This window comes from Ptychodera flava, assembly GCF_041260155.1.
Source record: "Ptychodera flava strain L36383 chromosome 23 unlocalized genomic scaffold, AS_Pfla_20210202 Scaffold_23__1_contigs__length_28996876_pilon, whole genome shotgun sequence".
Classification (NCBI taxonomy): Eukaryota; Metazoa; Hemichordata; class Enteropneusta; family Ptychoderidae; genus Ptychodera; species Ptychodera flava.
The window spans coordinates 19,702,329-19,720,655 of record NW_027248277.1 but is presented as its reverse complement, the minus strand read 5'-3'; the positions used below and the strand labels follow the sequence as shown (position 1 = coordinate 19,720,655).

At 36.4% G+C, this 18,327-nt stretch overlaps 1 protein-coding gene across 1 annotated transcript in view; it reads left to right on the top strand.

The window, feature by feature from the left end:
* Positions 1-18,327, top strand: part of LOC139123815 (alpha-mannosidase 2x-like) — a 37,907-nt gene that overhangs the window by 16,112 nt on the left and 3,468 nt on the right. The window contains 20 exon segments of the mRNA XM_070689967.1: positions 1,095-1,239; positions 1,995-2,166; positions 3,075-3,202; positions 3,993-4,166; positions 4,799-4,985; positions 5,721-5,898; positions 6,266-6,468; positions 7,068-7,250; positions 7,835-7,943; positions 8,347-8,414; positions 8,936-9,101; positions 9,665-9,690; positions 10,040-10,300; positions 10,708-10,810; positions 11,162-11,284; positions 11,589-11,703; positions 12,396-12,473; positions 12,476-12,531; positions 12,992-13,133; positions 18,104-18,243. Of these exon segments, the coding sequence (XP_070546068.1) occupies positions 1,095-1,239; positions 1,995-2,166; positions 3,075-3,202; positions 3,993-4,166; positions 4,799-4,985; positions 5,721-5,898; positions 6,266-6,468; positions 7,068-7,250; positions 7,835-7,943; positions 8,347-8,414; positions 8,936-9,101; positions 9,665-9,690; positions 10,040-10,300; positions 10,708-10,810; positions 11,162-11,284; positions 11,589-11,703; positions 12,396-12,473; positions 12,476-12,531; positions 12,992-13,133; positions 18,104-18,243 (2,757 nt within the window).

The window sequence follows — 18,327 nt, the reverse complement described above, 5'->3', positions numbered from 1 at the left end:
ACACACTCACTACGTATCGAAACTGACAGACATTTACACAATGAATGTTCAGACAGAATTTGTACTTTTGTGATGGAAAGAATGTAGAGGATGAATTTCACTTTTGTCTAGTATGTCCATTTTACAAAGAGCTTAGAGAAAAATACCTACCTGGTAATATTTATCAATTTCCTTTGAAAAATTTGTAATGTTATTGCAATCTAACAATGCTGCATTGTTGCGAAATTTATCAAAATATATTTTCTATACAATGAAGAAACGTGTAAATGCATCTTCACAGTGATGTCAATTTAAAGTCGTGTAATATTCAATGGCTGATTTCAAGATTTTCTAATACAGCTGCCTTCTTAAGAGAATTTTCACTTATTTTTGCGTACATCATGGCTGGTGGCCTACTGTATGTGAATAAATAATAATAATAATAATAATAATAATAATAATGATAATAATTATAATAATAATAATAATAATATTATTCCATTTTAAGAGGGCAATTCTGTATGATTACCGGTACTCATTATCACTTGTGAATATTCATGTCTCCTGGTGTCTAAGGTCTTGTAGTCTTGCCTTACACTCTTACAGCATCAAGTGTAATTTCTTGCTGTGGTCTTTACCCTTAATTACCCTTCCTGGCTTTGCCATTTCCTCATCTTCCATGTCAGTAAAAAGAAGTATTGAAAATGTATTTTCAGTTTCACCAACTAAGCCTGTATATAATAGCAGGTCAAGACAGCAAATTGTCCTGGTATCTATGTTTTCTAAATATTCAAGTTTGTGTTAAAGGGATACTGTCGCGTGTTCCAATTTTGCCACAGTTACCATGGAAAGAGAAAATCTAACTAATCACAGATTTTAAGTGGATGGCCGCATTTTAAAAACAGCGCCCTCACATGGGCATTTTGAATACCAAGGAACTCCCCTTTGACCATATATGAGCATATTTAGATTACAGGTGACTGTATACCTTTAAAATGCAATAAGCCGGGCAGGTTATCCCTCACTGGTTTAAACCAACTTGACCATCTATCCAAGTGACATTTGGTGAAAACATGAAGTTTGACTTAGAGATGATTCTTATTGATCTTTTACAGATGTTGGATGTTTTTGATCTGGTGAAGTTTGACAATCCTGATGGTGGGTCGTGGAAACAAGGTTTTGAGATTACTTACAACACACAGCAGTGGGAAAGAGAACCATTGCAAGTATTTTTGGTACCTCACTCACATAATGATCCAGGTGAGAAAACCCTATAGTAAAGCATTTCTACACTGAATGTGAAATGCTACATTCAAACAGAATATGCCTCAGGGACAAATATTCAGACTCAAAATTTTTACAATTCAGATCTAATGTGCATCTTGTAGGGGCTCTTTTTAAAGCCCTTTCACCACCATGGTTTGTCCCAAATCCATTGTTTTCTTGGTAAAGTTGGACCTTTATACAGGGAACTGGGGGTGAAAGGGTTAAAGCCCTGGGAGTAAGAAAAACTGTCTCAGTTTTTTTGAAGATCAAAAATTTTATTTTCCTTCATTGAGTTAACACAGGCATCTTGAAATTCAAATTATTGGGAAAAGTTAGATACATGTAATTTATTTCTCTAGTACCAAAATTTGCATGTTGACCCCTGATTTTTATACTTGATTTGGTTCGAAAATGGTTGAAAGTTTCATTCAGGAAAGTTTAAGCGAAAGTTTGAGTCTTTCACTTTTGTGGCACAAACTATTTTAGAGTAGAACATGCCTCGGTGTCAAACTACAATGCATATTTGGCCTACCACTCGTGTGGGGGCTCATTTTGAAGTTCTTGGAGTAAATAGTTTTTACGGGCTTGTTTTTGTGAAAATTGAAAATTTTAATGGTAGACCAGCTGTTGTGTTTTTATTTTACCATAGCATAACAAGCACTCACTTGATTACACATTCCACAACCACAGCTTCTGGCCAGATTTCCAGTGATGTACAGTAACATTGCTAATTGTTTTTATCCCTCTAGGATGGATCAAAACTTTTGAAGTTTATTTCCGAGATCAAACACAACATATCTTAAACAATGCAGTTGTGAAATTACTAGAAGATAGGAAAAGAAGATTTATCTGGGCAGAGATTTCATATTTTTCAAGATGGTGGGAGGCCATTGATATGGCTAAAAAGAAACAAGTTATAGAGTGAGTATTACCATGGTATTAGGCAAATGCTACAAAGGATGCATCAGCATAGTGTATTGCATGATGAGAAGTGGAGGACGATGTGTGGCATTTATGTCGGAGTGCATCCTTTGCAGTATTTTTGCAATAACATTATCGTTATACATCTTACATTCATCACTGGAACATAAATAGGCTGAATTTTGAGCTCTGCATTCAGGTATGGCTTTTTATGGGCTCTCAAAATTCTATTGTGCCCGAAGGTAAATATAATGTACCTTACACTGTGCAGTTGATATAACATGAACATGGTTAGAAGGGGTCAGGACAAGTACTTTTCAAAAATTAGATGCACACAATTCCTTTGGGAGAATTTTTCAATTTCTTCCTTCTCAATCAGTAATATGCATCATCGTAAACAAATGAATTCTATGTTGGACAAACATTCAGTGCACAAATCAGATATTTATCATGTAAAATTTTATTGAAGTGCCGCAAAGTGACCTCTATAAGAGGTGATTGCTCTATAAGGTTGACTGCTACTGGTTTGGCTGTGTTATTGTTAGCTATAAATTGGACTTACAGACACTATATGCAAGTTGAATACTGGACATTTCAATATTACCTTGCAAGCATTACAAGAAAACATGACAATAAATTTATAAAATGAAGATTTTTAACATGCCAATATCTCAAAAACAAATTTACTCATTGGCGCTTTACAAACTTAAAAATTAAAGTAAAAAGTGCAAAAAATCATCTCAAAAATAAAAGTACAATCAAGCAACCGTAAAATTAAAAAGTTGAGGTAAAAATACTAATAAAGTTCTCAACGGATGATTTCAGTATATCACATACGGAACTGAATACTGAAAACTTCAAGAAAAGTTTACAGCTAACGTAGCTTTCATTGTATTTTTGAACCCAAGATTAATATCGAGAGGACAGCTTGAAATAGTGTCCGGTGGTTGGGTAATGCCAGATGAAGCCAACACACACTACTATGCTATGCTGGATCAAATGATTGAAGGCCATACATGGCTGGATGCTCATCTAGGTAAGTAGATACTGTACAGTTGATGTGTCAAGTGATAAGAAGTTTCAAGCTTAGCCATGACTGCCTGAATTAAAGGGGCAGTCTTCAATCCCTGGGTCTCACATTAGTGGCTGTTGACAGTCTTCTTTGCTCTCCTTTAAAATTGTGTACAGTTAATCAATTTGCCGATAAAGCTGATTTCCCCTTTAACCCTGTGAGCTCCAAAGTCAATTTTTGTCACCTTGATAAAATGTACCTCAGTCAATTTTTTTCAGATTTTTGCCAAAATTTTGAAAAAAAAATTGTAGCCAATGAAATGTGATATCCATTTGGTCCAAAATTATGTTAAAAATTACAGAAAAGTTCATAAAAACTGGTAAAATGATGCACTAAAATTTGGTGGGAAAAATTATAGCACTCAAAGGTTAAACATTTCAGTTGCTTTGCCTAGCCATAACTAAGTTTCTAGCCCAGCAGTCTGTGTGTAAAAGTCTATTGGGATTACATATAGTTGCCAAAACGCCAGCCCACTGTGTGCCTTTGTATGCTTCTGGGCAAGTTGGTTCAGTAGACTGGTAGACTTTGTGAGCTTTTGCACCAATCTTCAATACCATAGGGAGTAATTAGAGACCCCTAAGAAAATCCTTTTAGTTCCTGTCCAAATATATGTGTCCATAATCAGTAACCTAGGGAGTCATCAAGATCAGGGTCAGGGACAGAGTATTTTGCTAGAGACCCCAAGGAAAACCCATTTAGTTCCTATGAAAAGATCTATTTCCAGTAACACTCACTTATGCTACTCTCTTGACAGGAGTCAAGCCAAGAAGTGGTTGGGCAATAGATCCATTTGGCCACTCACCAACTATGGCATATCTGTCAGAAAGGGCTGGCATCAATGCCATACTGATACAGAGAGTCCATTATTCCATTAAAAAATACCTGGCAAGTGTAAAGAAGTTGGAATTCATGTGGAGACAAAACTGGGGTAAGTCAGTTACTGGTATCTTAGTTGAATTACGTACTGTGTTGTGCCGATATCAAACTGATATTGGGTAGAGTCTGCAGTGTATTTATAACTTTGTTTGATTGGAATATATCTGTATTGTGTGTTTATCACGTTTATCAGTCGGATTTGGTCAGATTATTGTGTATTTATCAAGAAATGTTGTTGAACACTATGTGCATTGTATGTGTTTATCAATGACATAATTTTGAATAGATTATATCTGCAGTGTATGTTTATCATGTTTATCAGTGATATTTGATTTGATTATATCTTCATTGTGTTTACCAAGAAACTTTTATTGAACACTATGTGAAGTATGTATTTATCAACAAACTTTTGAACAATATCTTCAGCGTGTGTTTATCAAGAAACTTTTGTTGAACAATATCTGCAGTATGTGTTTGTCACTGATAATGAATAGGACAAAAATGGAACAGTGAATTTATCTCTCACTTTGTCATGAACTATATTTTTATAGCTTGAATGTATATAATCTTATGTTCCTTGAACAACACAACAGAAAAAATACATAAATGGTTTGTTCGTCTGCAATTATCATATTTTCTCCAAGTTTACTATTTCATATAATGTCCTGTTTCCTTGTCCATCAGATCATGGATCAAGCACAGATATGTTTTGTCATATGATGCCATTCTATAGTTATGACGTACCCCACACATGTGGACCTGATCCAAGAGTGTGCTGTCAGTTTGATTTCAAACGTTTACCCGGAGGGAGGGTGTCCTGTCCTTGGAAGCTCCCACCTGTACCTATTACAGATACTAATGTAGCCAGCAAGTAAGTATCTCTTCAGTTGTAACATACATGAACTGCTCTAGGCCCAAGTCTTTGTGGGATAACATCAAGTTCTACCATGGGTGATTCTATGGTAAGTGCAATTGACTCTCCTTGACCACCAAATTTTAGCTTTGAGCTTAAATGGTAAAGTTTTATAGTATGCACATTGAAAATGAAAGTTTTTAACATCTTTGCATCTTGAAAATGAAACTTCTTCTCATACTTTGCTCTACGAATCTTTGACATGTTCTTTGGAAGGGAGAGTGAAAAACAGATTACTTACAAATCGTTATATTAGAGCCCCAAATTTTCTCAAAGTGACTGGCATGTGAAATTCAAAATGGCCACCATTCTATGTGTTACCTCAGTGCGAAAATAATTACGCTTTCAATTGTTATAAAAAAAGTCATAATTATACCGTGTTAACCACTGCTATCCTGTATGTACTAAACGTGCCACCACCATGCTACGATGGAAATGCACTGACAAGAGACAAAAGCAGGAAAATTCAGAGATACTGCCAATTTAGCACACAATCTATCTGGAGAAGTGATGAAAATCAGAATTGAAATTAGACAAATACAATAGAGCAGATCCGTTGCCATGATACCACTAAAACAGCGCCCCTTGTGCTGAAATTGAAAGATTGAAGCTTTGAAATGTGTTAAATTTATAAAATGTCATTACTGCATGTTACTTTTATCCTTGATAATTTGATTTATTTTATTTCTACAGGGCTGAAATTTTACTTGATCAGTACAGAAAGAAATCACAACTTTACAAAACTAATGTGCTACTAATTCCCCTGGGAGATGATTTCAGATACGACAAAATTATAGAATGGGATCAGCAATTTTCAAATTATGGCAAATTATTTGACTACATGAATTCAAACCCTAGGATGAATGTCAAGGTAAGAAAAATACACTTTCCCGTTTATTACAGAATGGAACATTTCCGACGTGCAACGCTGTGTTTTACTGTTACTTACACATCTTGTAGCAACTTCTGTAATCTTCGTAGTGTTACTGTAGTATTCATGTACAATGCTGGTAACCTGTACTACCACATAAATCAACATGTTCTATGACACAGTTAATATGACATTTATTTTCTTTCTCTCTTCTCTGTCCCCCCCTCCTCTCCCTCTACCCCCTCTCTCCTTGCACTCCCCCTTTCCCTCTTTCTCTATCCCCTCTGTTTCTCTCTCCTTTCACCCTCCCTCTCTCTCTCTCTCTCTCTCTCTCTCTCATCACCACTTTATACCCTCTGTCTCTCAGGCCCAATTTGGAACATTATCAGAGTATTTTGATGCAGTTTGGAGGAGTACCGGATCAGAGCCTGGCAGTAAACCAAACGGCTTTCCCACACTTGGTGGTGACTTCTTTACCTATTCAGACAGAGAAGACCACTATTGGAGTGGATACTACACATCACGCCCATTTTATAAAAATTTGGACAGAGTTCTGGAATCAAATCTCAGGTAAGAAACTATTATTTTCACCAACAAATCAGATAATACTGCATATTCCCCTGTGAAAGGTATTTATTTTGACGTGGACCCTTCCATGAAAACAAGCATTCGTGGAACAGAAAATTTAAATCATATGATTGTAATGTAAAGGCCATCACATACTTGTAAATGGGCAATGAGTAACCATTCCATGTAATTCCTCAGTGCTATACTAAAGTTCAAGATGGGAATATCTTGAAGCAGGGCTTAGGAACCACCTTAAAGCCAGTATTTTCCATCTGACAGTCAAAGGAAGGCAGTGTATAAAATTTTAAATGCCAGCTATGCATGCTTTCTCACATGCAGAATTGGAAATGGCAATCCTTTTGCGTTGCCAAACCCACCAAGACAATGCTTGTTGCATGGCAACATCTCATTGGTCTGCACAATTTTGGCAAAAAGTTTCCCAATAAACTTTATAGGGTGTTCAGGCAGAGCTTGATTAGGGAGAGAATCTGTGGTCAGGAGACAATATTACGATGACATCATGACTGACAATGGACTGGACCATGAACGCCGACTATTAGATAAAGCACCATCAGAGATAATGTATTTATTCTTCACTACAGGGCTGCTGAGATTGTTTATTCCCTTGCCATGGCAACAGCCAAAAGGCATACTATCCCAGGATTCAATGGGCTGACAGAAATGGAGAGATTGGTGAAAGCAAGGAGACAGATGGGATTGTTTCAACACCATGATGGCATCACTGGTACTGGCAAGGATGTCGTGGTCATTGACTATGGACAGAGGTCAGGTTTGGCTTCAGAATTTGTATCAACTTTATTTTCTCTGTATGTTTATCAAAATTCTTCTCCCTGTTTGAAGCTTGTTGACCACATTTTAAAAGTCGTAAGTGGATACTGACTTGTCGGTAAAATATCAATCCTTGTTGTAACAAATGAAATCTCAATGCATGACTTTTGGTGTCCCAGTTACCTTCAAAAGAGAAATGACTTTGAAAACTCTAGCACAATCCAATTGAGGACAGACTAAACGAGATGTGTTGATAATGAGTTGATATTTCAAAACAACCACGCATATTTTTACATTCCTGATGGTCATTGAATAGACTTCTTGGACCACTTGTCATATTTAAAATGGAACTTGTTGGAGTTAGCTTGAATTAAAAGTTCATCAAATATTGGTATCACTAACAGCGCTTGTGAATTTTCATCAAGTTTTACGGATGAGCAATAATTTCTTTTATCCTCTGTCATCTGTGGTATCACTGAAAATATTTTGCCTGGTACTTGCGCATGGTATAGATGTGAAACCTTGCCTTAGAAAGTTGTTGACTGTCAACTATAACTTGACAAATTTATTGATTTAATAGGATGCTGGAAGGTATCAATGAAGCTAAGAGGGTGATCAGAAATTCAGCTCAGTTCTTAATGATGACACAGAAAGACAATTATAAGGAAGAGGTTGTGTTCTTTGACCTGGTAAGAATAATAATTATCAAAAATATCTGCCGCTTTATTTCTCAAAACATTACATAAATATTCTCCGGATCAAGATTTTCCCTGTGTAGGTGCTATGATACTTTGATCTCCTTTTATTTGTCATTTTGATCTAACAATCTAAAAAAGTAGTTTCCTGATTAAACATAAATAATATTTGTCCATTCCTGCTGTTGTTCTAATTGTCAATGAAATGTTTTCTGAATGATGGGAAAATGTTTGTTTTGCAACTTGTTGGAAGCCATGGTTCTTTTGGAAGTGACAAATATTACAGCAAGTATACTGAGCATACTTCTAGTATGTATTTCACTCGCAATCAAATACTGAGCATATTGTCACTGGTGCAGTTACATATGTCAGTATGTCCTTTGTTTTTATCTGACAGGATGAAAAGAGGGCAAGCCATGATGCCATGTCTGAGAAAACTGTCATTTCTCTCAGTGATCAACCAACGTAAGTCATATCACATATTGTCATACTACAACAAAGTTCATAAAGTCATTTTCTGCTTCTGGCGATACCAATTCATTGCTGTTACTGTGAGAAATTCATTGATCAAGTTAGTTCACAGTGTTTGTACAGTATTTGCCTTGTAGGAAAGTTGCTTTAAAGAGAGGCGAGATGATAATATGTCCCTTTACCCTTTGAGCGCCAAAGTCAACTTCAGTTACCTGTATAGAATATAACTGCAATAACTTTTTTCAGATCTAGAAAATTTCTTATCAGATTTTCCCCGTAATTTTGTTAAAAACTTTAGCCAATGCAAAGTTATTTCCATTTGGCCTAAAAACTATCAAAAAAATTGCAGAAAAATTCATAAAAATTGGTAAAGTGTTACACAGAAATTTTAGTGGCAAAATTTACAGCACTTAAAGGGTTATAGTATCTGCATGCTATACAAGTTTATTGTTGTTACTGTGAGATATCCATCTTTCAAGCTTGTTCACAATGTATGTATGGTCTTTGCCCTGCAGGAAAGTTGTGATCATTAATTCCTTGGCACAAGAGCGACAAGAGATGGTGTTACTGTTGGTTTCGTCTTCCAATGTTGAAGTCATGGACTGGCAAGGCAATATAGTGACAAGTCAGTCCAATTTAGTCTGGACAGGAACTGACTCATCACTTGAGACATTCTTTGAGGTAAGCATTTTACTCACACATCTTTCTAGGAGGAAAACATATCTGAAGAACAGGAGAAAGCAATATGAACGGTGACCCTTACCTTTCGTTTTGCTTTCTCCTGTTATTTTTATGTATTTCTGAAATAAAACACAGACTGATTAACCTTTTGAGGGCCAAAGTCAATCTTAATCTATACCCAGACAATTTTTTCAAATTTTTGCCAAAATTTTGATGAAAAACCGTTGCCAATGAAATGTGATGTCTGTTTGGTCCAAAATTATCAAAAAATTACTGAAAAATTCATAAAATTGGTAAAATGTTGCATTAAAATTTTAGTGGGAAAAATTATAGCACTCAAAAGGTTAATACAGTCTGATCTAAGCTGAGAAGGGTAAGTTGAGCAAGCTAGGATTGATCTGTGTTCAGAATGTCAAATTTGTGAACATAAACGAACTTAACAGTTCAGTTTCACTTACGTAGACGTTATTGATTTGGTGAATTTGATGAGTACCATGGAACATCGAAGATATTTAGTTTACATATTGTGACAATGATTATTTTTCTCTGTGTGAACACCTTAGAGCAAATTGAATCAGCTATGTACAGGGTATAGAGGTAAACCAAAGCAGGTATGGAGAACAGGGAACCATAAAGGAAGTACTTGAGAAATGTCTTGAACTTAGGGAGCCTTGGATAGGGACAGTAGTAAGGTTAGGCCCTTGGGGAACAAGGCAGTTCTCTTCACTAGGCCAAGTGAATCCATAATATCATTATAGGTAAAGAGTCTGGGAAAGGGATAGGATAAGTTTAGGCCCTTCAGGAACAGATTATTTCAGTTAACAGGGCTTGTACTAGTGAATTCATAATGTCATTAACTTAGGGAGTCTAGGATAGGTATTTGAGTAAAGTTAGGCCCTTCAGGAACAAAGTATTTTATGTCATCACCTGGTCTAAAGAATCCGAAAATATCACAAGCTTAGGGAGTCTAGGGTAAGATTTGGGAGTTCAGGGATATATAATATTCAGTTGACCTGGCCTAGTTCATTTATACTTTGCCGTTTTGCTTTTCTTTCTCTGCAGCTTGTATTTGTGGCTGAACTGCCGGGACTTGGTATGAGGACGTACTCCATCAGAGACTTAGGGACACATGAATCACCAGAACATTCACAATCCAGAGTTACTATACTGAACGCTGGTGAACAGGACACACTTGTCAGGTACCATACAAATATTAAGGTAGAATGCCCATTTGTGACAGATATTTAGATTTTCAAACTTGCACAATAGTGTTTTGATCTACCACTTGTGGTGGCTCATTTTGAAGCTTACGGAGTAGAAAAAGTTTTAACCAGCTTATATTTGCGAAAATCAAAAATTTAAGTGTTCCCCATAAAGTAAATACAGAGATGGGTGCCATTTTGAAATTCAAGTGTTTGTGAAAATTGAGTAATTTGTATCTCTAGTACCAAAATTTGCATGTTGATTGATTTCAAAAGTGAATGGTTTTACATTTACATTTCTGTTACTGCCAGGTAGCAATGTTTTGAAAGTGTTCTGTACTGGCAGTTACTTGTATCATAAAAATATTTCTTGCTGATAAACATTTCTTGTATTTTATTCACAGAGGCTCTTTCCACGTGTTCAAAGAATCAAATGCGTACGGTGACTTCTCAATAGAAAATGCATTTATAAGTGCTGAATTCACAGGCACCAATGGATTACTAAAGGTAAGTTGATGCAACCTTCCTAGGTCAGTAACTCCCTTGATGTTTAGTCACCAGCCATTTACCCAAGCCCTTTCCTAAAGTTTATCTCCAACCGTGTTTGGGGGTAAATATCTGGGGCCAACTGTCCTCTTGTTGTACAAGCTGCCTGAGTAAGCTAATAGTGTTCTAAGACGGTTTCAAGTCAAAAGTTGCTGCTGCTGGATTTGTACAGGTCAAAATAATGTGCCTCACTTTGATGAAGGGTCACAAATTACCTTTTGTGGACACTCAGAAAGCATCGTTACACAGACTTGTTCTGTTCAGGAATACAAGTGAATTCATTCTGTGTGGTTTATTTCTGTCTCTTTGCAGTCAATCACAACAAAAGCTGATAGCAAACGCACATCCATATCATTAGACTTTGTCATGTACGGAACAAGAAACACCAAGGATAAAAGTGGAGCATATTTATTCCTGCCGGATGGAGAAGCAAAAGTAAGTGTTTTAAACTTCTAGGAATGAAAATCAGTGTCTCACTGTACAAATTTTGGTATTAGAGAAATAAATTACATAGAATTTACCAATAAAATTATTCAAAATTATAGCATACTCTGTGGTAACTCTTGGGGAAAAATTAAATTTTTCATTTTCAAAAAAAGAAAGTGACAACTTTATTTGCTCTTCAGATATATAAGAAAATTATTTCATAACTTTTAGGACAATTACTCATTCAAGAAGTGCTCTCAGGGATAGTTATGGTACAATTAAATGATGACAACATTTTGTTTCTTCATTTCAGACGATCACAGAGGGTCTTAAACCAGTCATAAGGCTTATAAGAGGCCGGTTACTATCAGAAGTCCATGTTACATTTGACCATGTTTTCCATTGTGTTAGATTAGCAAAATCACCAGGTATGTATGCATGTTTATGCTAAGTGATAACCAATCATCACCGTCCACAGTGATTTGGTAATGGTGGTACCTCAAAAATTGTGTTTGGGTTGCCCAGTCTTGTTGCTCGGGTTTGACATAGTACTATATTAATGCAATGCTATTATGGGCCTACAGAAATGGCACAGAATTTCTCAAACCATATATCTATTTACCAAAACCATAGCAAAAAACACATTCCATGTTTACCAAAGGCTACCATCATAAGTACAATATACATAAATCTATACAGCTGTTAAGTGTTCTTACATAGACAGAGCAATTGTACTTGGATTTAGGGAATCTCCCAGCCATTTGCAATTTGAACAGATATCATTCCGTGTTTGATACCATTGTAGGGAGTCCAAAAGAGTTTTTCAGTATGGCTGCCAAGCATCAACCTCTGTGATAGCATTTCAAGCCATAGGCTCCAATTTATTTAGCCATTCGTAAAGTGACCTTATTCAAATTCAGTATGATTACAACACTGGGGAATAACAGTGACTGGAGTATAACTAATTGTCTGTTGATGTTGTCAGCCGTTTTCTGTCGTCAACCAATGTATTTTTCAAAATTTTACAAATAAGAAATCAGATTCCATGACCATGACCTTATACAGATTTGTTCTAATTCTGATGAAATCATCAGTGTTAAACTATTTTGTATTTATCCAGGAGCTGATGGGACTGCACTAGAAATCTCCAACATTGTGGACATCAGAAGTCAGAAAAATAAAGAGATAGTAATGAGGATAAAACAGACATTCAAAACATTGATAAATCATTTTACACAGATCTCAATGGATTCCAGGTAAACATGTCATAATATATTGTTGCTGTCTTTCTTATTAAACAATGAGAATATGTTTAATGAATGTCTCTTATACAGTGAGGAGGTGATTTTCAAAGCTGTTGAAATGTGATGTCAATAATACCGGTGTTTTTGTGTGTGATATTGTTTTACAGAACTTCATGAAAGCATGTACTACACTTCATTGTCTTATGTGGTGTGTCTCTTGTATGAAAGGCCTTTATGTATGCTTTTTGTACGAAACTGTAAATGCAGGCTGAATAACGCATGTTCATACATGATTTTATGAATGAGTATTTGACAGTGTACTATTTCTAATCTTTTCATTTCATTGAAAAGCTGTGTTCCTTATCATGTATTTACACTTTTCACTGGTCTTTTTATTTTGGCCCTACCATTTGCCCATACCAAAACAACAGGTCCTGGTGCATTAAAATGTCTTGTGATGTTTGCATTTCAGATTCAGAGAAGAAAAACTTTATCCAAATTACCACTACAAGCTAACGTATATCCCATGCCAGCAATGTCATATATAGAAGACGGCATGTCTAGACTAACTCTTCATACAGCACAGGCCTTAGGTGTTGCCAGCTTACAAACTGGTGAGTAGACTTTGTTCTTAAGGGAGCCGTCATTATTTATGGCCTGGGGGGGGGGGGTCGGAGGAATCTGAGGGGGGGTCACTCAAAAAATCGAAAGCTACAAGGGGGGTTGCTCAAAAGTGGAGAACAAGAAAGGGGGGGGGGCTACTCAATTTTGTTGACATATATTGAAGCATTTAGTGGAGTTACGAATTAATACAACAATAATAGTAAAGATATGTATATTCATACACGGTATTTGTGTACACACACAATATATATATATATATATATATATATATATATATATATATATATATATATAAATCTAAATCATAATACAGGTGGTTTCAAGTAGAAACTAAAATCTCATTACACTATGTGTTTCACGTTATTGTGATCTTCAGACGAGAATGATCAGCTATTCGACGTGGCAAGCCTTATGTTAGAGGCTAGTACTGTACATTTTCCTGATTAAAGATTGATATACTTGCCTGATCATTAATGAGAAATGTCTGCTTTCTAAATTCTACATTGTATAGGTTACCAATAGGGGAAAATGTGTAAAGCAAGCTTATTCTGATGCTATAAAGTTTAAAACCAGTTGAATGCCTTGACATCAAACCCATCTTTATTGCAGGAAAATAATAGTAAATAATAAATGTGAATAAATGTATGTCTGTCGCTATTTTTCGGTTTCAAAAAATATAGTTGAAATCAGTGAACTGAAATATAAGTTTTGGAATACTGTCTCAGATTTATTTTCCTTTGAGTTTTTATACGAAAAAAATACTCCCCAAGTGCCACCAAATAACACCATTTTAATCTCTATTTTTCAAAAGCTCCAATGGCAGGAGGGGGGACACCCCCCTCCTGACCTCCCCCCCGTGACCGCTTATGCGGTCTCTTGTGGTGCTTTCGCACCACATCTTCCCCCTCTTGAAAAAAAATCCTACAGAATAACTGCATGTCACCAGAGCACTGGATACAGACCTGTACATCATAGTCCGGGGTCACTTGTCGTGATTTTGGCTTCCGTGTGCATTTCGTGAAGACTCTTGTCAACATATATCATTTTGTTCCTTAATACCTGGACAGTCCAAAAAACATTGTTGGCATTTTTTCTTTCCACTTTGTCAAGGTCAAATTCAAGGTCATTCGTTACTCTGCAAATTCCATTGATTAAGCAGCATACAAATTGGCTATAATCATTGACCAAACTACCGTCAGTGGTGTAGGGGAACTAAACAGCTCATGATATATTTAAAAAACCTTGTCTGAGGAATTATTGGATCTTTTTTTACCGTTTTATATGGATTTATATGCAATTACAAGGATTGTGTGTGTTGCAGTTGTCCATCATTTCCCATGCACTGTGTTAAAGAATGACACGGATTGGTTTCTGACATGCACTGCGCTTGACAACTACATCATAGAGGTTATTTTATCAATTTCTGTGCATTTCAGCGTAAGCCGTTCGCAGTATTACCAGCTCTGCAAGGTTGTAAATCCAGACCTCTGCGCAGAATTTAACTAGTGTAGACTGGATTACTGTGCAGCTAGCAGTGTACTCTTTGATTGTAGTAAGATTAAGTCATCTCTTTTCCTCGCATTTCTCTCCAAGCCATGTAAAACGATTTGGATGTTTCCTTAGTAACAATAGCTGGGATTAGAGACTTGTTGCTAAACATAGGCTACATGTAGAAGCCGTTTATCAAAACTAAGCCTCTTGACTGAGAAATATAGGCTATTACCTGTGTCTTTTGGAATCAACTCCAGTACACACAATGCTGTACTAACCAAGACACCCATTGGTAGAACATTGATATAGAATACGAAAAGTGATACATTAACAATAGGTTGATTCTTATTGAGACACAGGTTTAGTCCATAGGTTATTTAGGGTTAAAGATGACAAGAGAAGTCAAGAACAGTGTTAGTAGTTTCTCAGAAACCGTTATCCAAAGGCTATTTACTCGATATTGTAATGTCACGGAATAGTAAACATTTAGTGGTTGCGTTTCACATATAAATATTTCACATAACTGACATTGCATGCAAATAACTTTGTCAAAATTTTCAGTATGGAAAAACGTATCATTCCTCTGAAAAGATTCCTGAAACAGACTTAAAGTCTGTTTCAGAACGTTCTCTTTATGCCTGATACGTCAGGAAGCAAGTGGTGAGCTTGTGTCAAATCCCACTGCATATGACACAGTGCGGAGTTTGTTCACCAGAGAGGTGTATTTGGTGATGGTGTCTTTCCAGAAATAAATTCAAGACTCAGGGATGATGATTCTTTTCTCCCTTCGAGCTTGTGGTGCTAGCTGGTATAGGGAATGCTATTAAAGCAAATACTTGCCACAGAGGTCAACTCCAGAGAGCAAAATTGCGCTATGAAAAAGCATTAGAGCAAGGTGATAGCTCTGTAATATTAGGTAAAGCAACTTTAAACCTCATCTACTACGGAATGTGTTGTTTCATCTGAACATAAAGTTGCTTTCACTAGACCATCAGCTAGTACATACGACAAAAGCATGTGTTTTTTCTGTCAACAATATAGGTTTTCTTTGGGTCCTCTCCATGAGGTTTCTTCACTCAATACTGGGGAAAACCACAAAGGGCAGTAAACCAAGGAAAATCAAACTTGTTAAAAGTCAGACTCAGTGGTGCAATAGATCCAAAGGATGCTAGAGCCATTGGTATTAAATATCACAAAAGATGTTGGACCGAGAACGTTGAAAATGTCTTGCGAAATTTAAACACAAATGCAGACTTACACCCATTGTGTGAGACTGGATCTGCAAATGTCGGTAATGACAATACCACCATGCTTGCTGCAGATATCGAATTTTTTCCTTGTTGGACTTGCTGAAAGAGCGTTTTTTAACCTTGGAGAAGTACATGACTCATATTTGGCAATACGTAAGGAACATGGAATTGTGTGATGGTATTACTTTTATAGCTAAACTTTCTTCAGATTAGAGTTATGGCATTAAAAGTCATTGACCTTTGACAGGAAATGTTAGGGACCGGTCAGTTTCTTCGGCCAGGGGGTGGATTATTTTTTGCCGGTGTCAAAAAGTGGCTGACCTCCCTTTTCCAACTTTTGAAAACAGGGTGACCCCCTGTGCACGACAAAGGTAAAATAAAAGGTGGTTGTCATGTCAGTTGTAAGATAGGACCTTAAAAGTGTCAATTCTAAAGTTTGAATACAGTATTTTGAATGAGCTGTGAATGTATTCCACTCTTTTTATGCATAACCAGATCTTCAGAACTGTTATAAGACAAAATGTAAAATTTGTGAAATTTGAGTGCATGTACACTTTGCAAACTTACTTTCAATTTACAGACATCAAGATATTTCTGACATATATCTGATACATTAAAATACTGCACCCTAAGGGCGCGCCGAAAAATATTAAACATCCAGATATCTCTGATATATGTGATATATGAAAGTCATACGGATGAAGGGCGTGCTGAAAAATATGTTTGAAATTTAAAGTAACTGGGCGCGCCGAAAATCAGTAAACATAAGATATCTCTGATATATATATCTGATATATGCAAGTTTCGCGCTTGTTGGGGGGGGAGGGGGAGCTCTCAAAAATATGTCTTATTATTATTAAAGTTACGCGCCCAAAATGCACTCGGAAAATGCAACTCAATGATGAAATTTGTTGCTGGCAAGATGCATTTTAGGCAAGTATGAGCCCGTGTCGACCCCCCTATTCGGCATTTCAATAACATGGTAACCCCCTTTATCACCAAAGTCAAAAACAGGGTGACCCCCTGAATCCACCGCCCCCAAGGCCAAAGAATCTGACCAGTCCCTTAGACATCTGATTTCCTGAGACTATTGTATAAGTTTTATGAATCTGAAATTGTAGACAAGATAATCAATGTGATGTTTAAGATATGGAAAATCAATGTGATATTTAAAATATGGAAAAATTCGAAAGAAATTTCATACTGACCTTTAATTGACCTTTGGTAAAGTAGTTCTATATATTCTTAATGCAATAGCCGTTTTTTCAACAAACCTAAATTTTAATGATTATAAGGAATAATCCATAACAAAATGCATGTTTCCAAAAATAATTTTGTTGCAAACTGGGCATAAAAATCCTTTTATAGCTAAGAATAGCTGATTTTGTTGATTTTAAGAAATGACCTTGAAATGACCTTCAGAGTTGTCAGAAAAAATGCCAACAATGTTTTTTGAAAATCTTGGCCATTAAGTAAATCGATGAGCTAGGTTGGCAAAAATCTTCACTCAAAACACACGGAATGACAATTGACCCCGGACTATCAGCCCCCTCCACAGCAATTGGAACCTCCTTCCGACAAAGACCTATACCACAGGGTTTAATCAGGGTCTGTACAGGGCCTGTGCAGCAGCAATCCATTTTAGTGTGTAGATATTTAACTTCTCCAATTTTTTTTTTGGGGGGGGGGGGGGGTCACTCAAATTTTCTGTAGCAGAGAGGGGGGGTTACTCAAACACGTCATGGTTGGCAGGGGGGGTTACTCGAAATTTTGGAGTTTCGAAAGCAATTCCTCCGACCCCCCCAGGCCGTAAATAATGACGGCTCCCTAAAGATGCTAACTAGTCATCCGGGGGGACTTACAGATTTGATCATGTCTGTACGTCCATGCATCCGTTCACGCAAATTTCTCAGAGATGCCTGGAGCGATTTCATTCAATCTTGGTACAAGGATTACTCCCTATGTCATACATATGCACATTAATTTGTTTTGTGATACGATCCAATATGACCATCATTTCCGTCGGTGGATTTTAAATTCATCGACCAAGTGGGGACTGTGTCGTTGACAGTGACTTGTTCTTAAAGCTGCTAATTTGATGATATTTTCACAATGTTGATCCATAAACAAGAGTTACACCTGTTGTATTTAGGACAGAGAGTGATACATGTATGTTATCTGAAGGAATGAATATTAATTTTAAATGTATTCTACCATAGGTTGGTTGGATGTATTCCTGGACAGAAAACTAGAACAAGACGACAACAGGGGATTGCAACAGGGAGTCAAAGATAATAAAAGAACACCAAATTTATTTAAGTTATTACTTGAAAGAAGAGGTGCAGATGCAACACAAACAGTGAGTCCTATTTGCATTTCACATTCAGGATTACATTGTAAAGTTATACACAAAATGCTTGAGTTAATATCCGATGATATAGTA